At 41.5% G+C, this 1858-nt stretch overlaps 1 protein-coding gene across 1 annotated transcript in view; it reads left to right on the top strand.

Moving 5' to 3' along the window:
* prdm4 (PR domain containing 4) overlaps nt 1-1858 on the top strand; it is an 11851-nt gene that overhangs the window by 4791 nt on the left and 5202 nt on the right. The window contains exons 5-8 of the mRNA XM_014019844.1: nt 317-466; nt 541-659; nt 750-835; nt 911-1038. Of these exons, the coding sequence (XP_013875298.1) occupies nt 317-466; nt 541-659; nt 750-835; nt 911-1038 (483 nt within the window). The remainder of the gene's footprint in view (nt 1-316; nt 467-540; nt 660-749; nt 836-910; nt 1039-1858) is intronic.

The raw sequence follows: 1858 nt of genomic DNA, 5'->3' as shown, positions 1-1858 counted from the left end.
ATTTAATTTAATTTGTATTAGTTGAATTTAATGCATCTGTTACTAAAAAAAACTAAGCTGTGTCATTATAAAACCATTTTCAGAACCTGGAACGTAACTGTGGTGAAGCCGATTATATGTCGAAGCGGCCTGCCATACATGAGCTTCCTGCTGGAGTGATTTGCTGCAGAGCAAACAAGTTCTGACTTTCAAAAAAACCCAAAAACAAACAAACACGGTTGATTCACTGTGTACCGGATTAGTCGCACTGTAGAACCCTGGTTTTATTTTGAAAGGGCTCGGGTGGTGAGTGTAAATATCTAATGTCTTCTTGCAGGGTGCACGTTGTGCGAGCGCTCGTATACCTCAGACTGTCCGGAACACGGCCCCGTCACTTTTGTCCCCGATGCGCCGATTCAAAGCAGGGCTCGCCTGTCTCTGCCCCGTCCTCTGTGCCTGCGCATCTCAGTGGCCGACGAACCCCTCGGTGAGATTTTGTCGTTTGTATTTGTTGGTAATCAACACGGCCGCAGTTGTGCTCAAAGGATCTGAACGTTTCAGGAGTTTTTGCCCGGGACGGCATTCCTCCGAGGACCTGCTTTGGACCGGTGGTGGGTCAACACTGCAGCAACGTGGATCTCTCCGATTGGCCGGAAAAGGAGACGCCTCAGATATGGAAGGTCTGGAGCTGTGGTCTAAAATGTTGCTTCTGCAGATGAAGTTAATAAAAGATGTAAAAAAAAAACAAAAACCAGCGTGCTGTGTTTCAGATGTACCACAACAACGTGCTGGACTTCTACATCGTGACGACCAACGAGAACGAATGCAACTGGATGATGTTCGTCCGGAAGGCCAGGTACGAACGTTTCTCGATGCTCTGTGTCGTTTCAAATAAAAAATGTGCTAAAATACGACGCGTTTGTGTGTTCAGGACCCACGAAGAGCAGAACCTGGTGGCGTATCCCGCCAACGGTAAACTCTTCTTCTGCACGACCACAGAGATCCACCCGGACCAGGAGCTGCTCTTCTACTACAGTCGAGACTACAGCAGAATGATGGGTGAGAGCAGGAAAACACACCGAGTGATGCTGAGTCAGCAAAATCATACRACCCCCACCTCTCCTGAATGAGTCGAGGAATGCAAAGACTTTTCTTTTTTTACTTTTGAACTTCTCAGAATATTTAATCTTTCTCAATACTTTGAGATCTCTTTAATTCTTTGAGACAGTCTTTTTTTTTAAATCTACTTCAGCATTCTTGTTTTTGCTAGATTCAGCTAGGTTTTTAGCTGTTTTTCAATGTTTTCTTATTTTGGCCTTTAAGATGGATGGCTTTCGTTTAACCTTCGTTTAGCTTGGGTCTTTCTATTTTTATCTATCAGTTTGCTTCTTTTAGCTAATATTTTTCTTTTAGATTATGTTTTGCATTCGTGGCTAGCTACTATTCAATTGTATTTAGCTTCTTTTAGCTAACATTTTGTTTCTTTTAGCTAGTTTTTTGCTATTTTAAGCCAATATTCATTCATTTAGTCATGTTTTTCTTGTAGCTAGCTCCTATTGTGTTTCAGCTTGTAATTTGTTAGCATTTTGAATCTTGAAGTGAGCTCGTTGCTTCTTTTGTTTAGCCTTTTGCTCTTTTTAGCTAGTGCTCTGCTTTTAGTTAACAGTTTGCTTCAAGTTAGCATTGTGCTTTGTGTAGCTGTTAGTGTTTTGCTTCTTTTAACTAGCTTTTTGCTATGTTTAGCCTCTTGTAGCTAGCTATGATTGTTTTAGCTTCTTTCAGTTAGCATTTTGCACCTTGAGGTTAGCATGTTGCTTCTTTTAGCTAGCATTGTGCTTTGTTTAGCTGTTAGTGTTTTGCTTCTTTTAACTAGCTTTTT

The sequence above is a fragment of the Austrofundulus limnaeus genome, unplaced genomic scaffold, assembly GCF_001266775.1.
Source record: "Austrofundulus limnaeus strain Quisiro unplaced genomic scaffold, Austrofundulus_limnaeus-1.0 Scaffold234, whole genome shotgun sequence".
Lineage (NCBI taxonomy): Eukaryota > Metazoa > Chordata > Actinopteri > Cyprinodontiformes > Rivulidae > Austrofundulus > Austrofundulus limnaeus.
The sequence above is the reverse complement of the archived record's forward strand: the minus strand, read 5'-3'. Positions and strand labels throughout refer to the sequence as shown.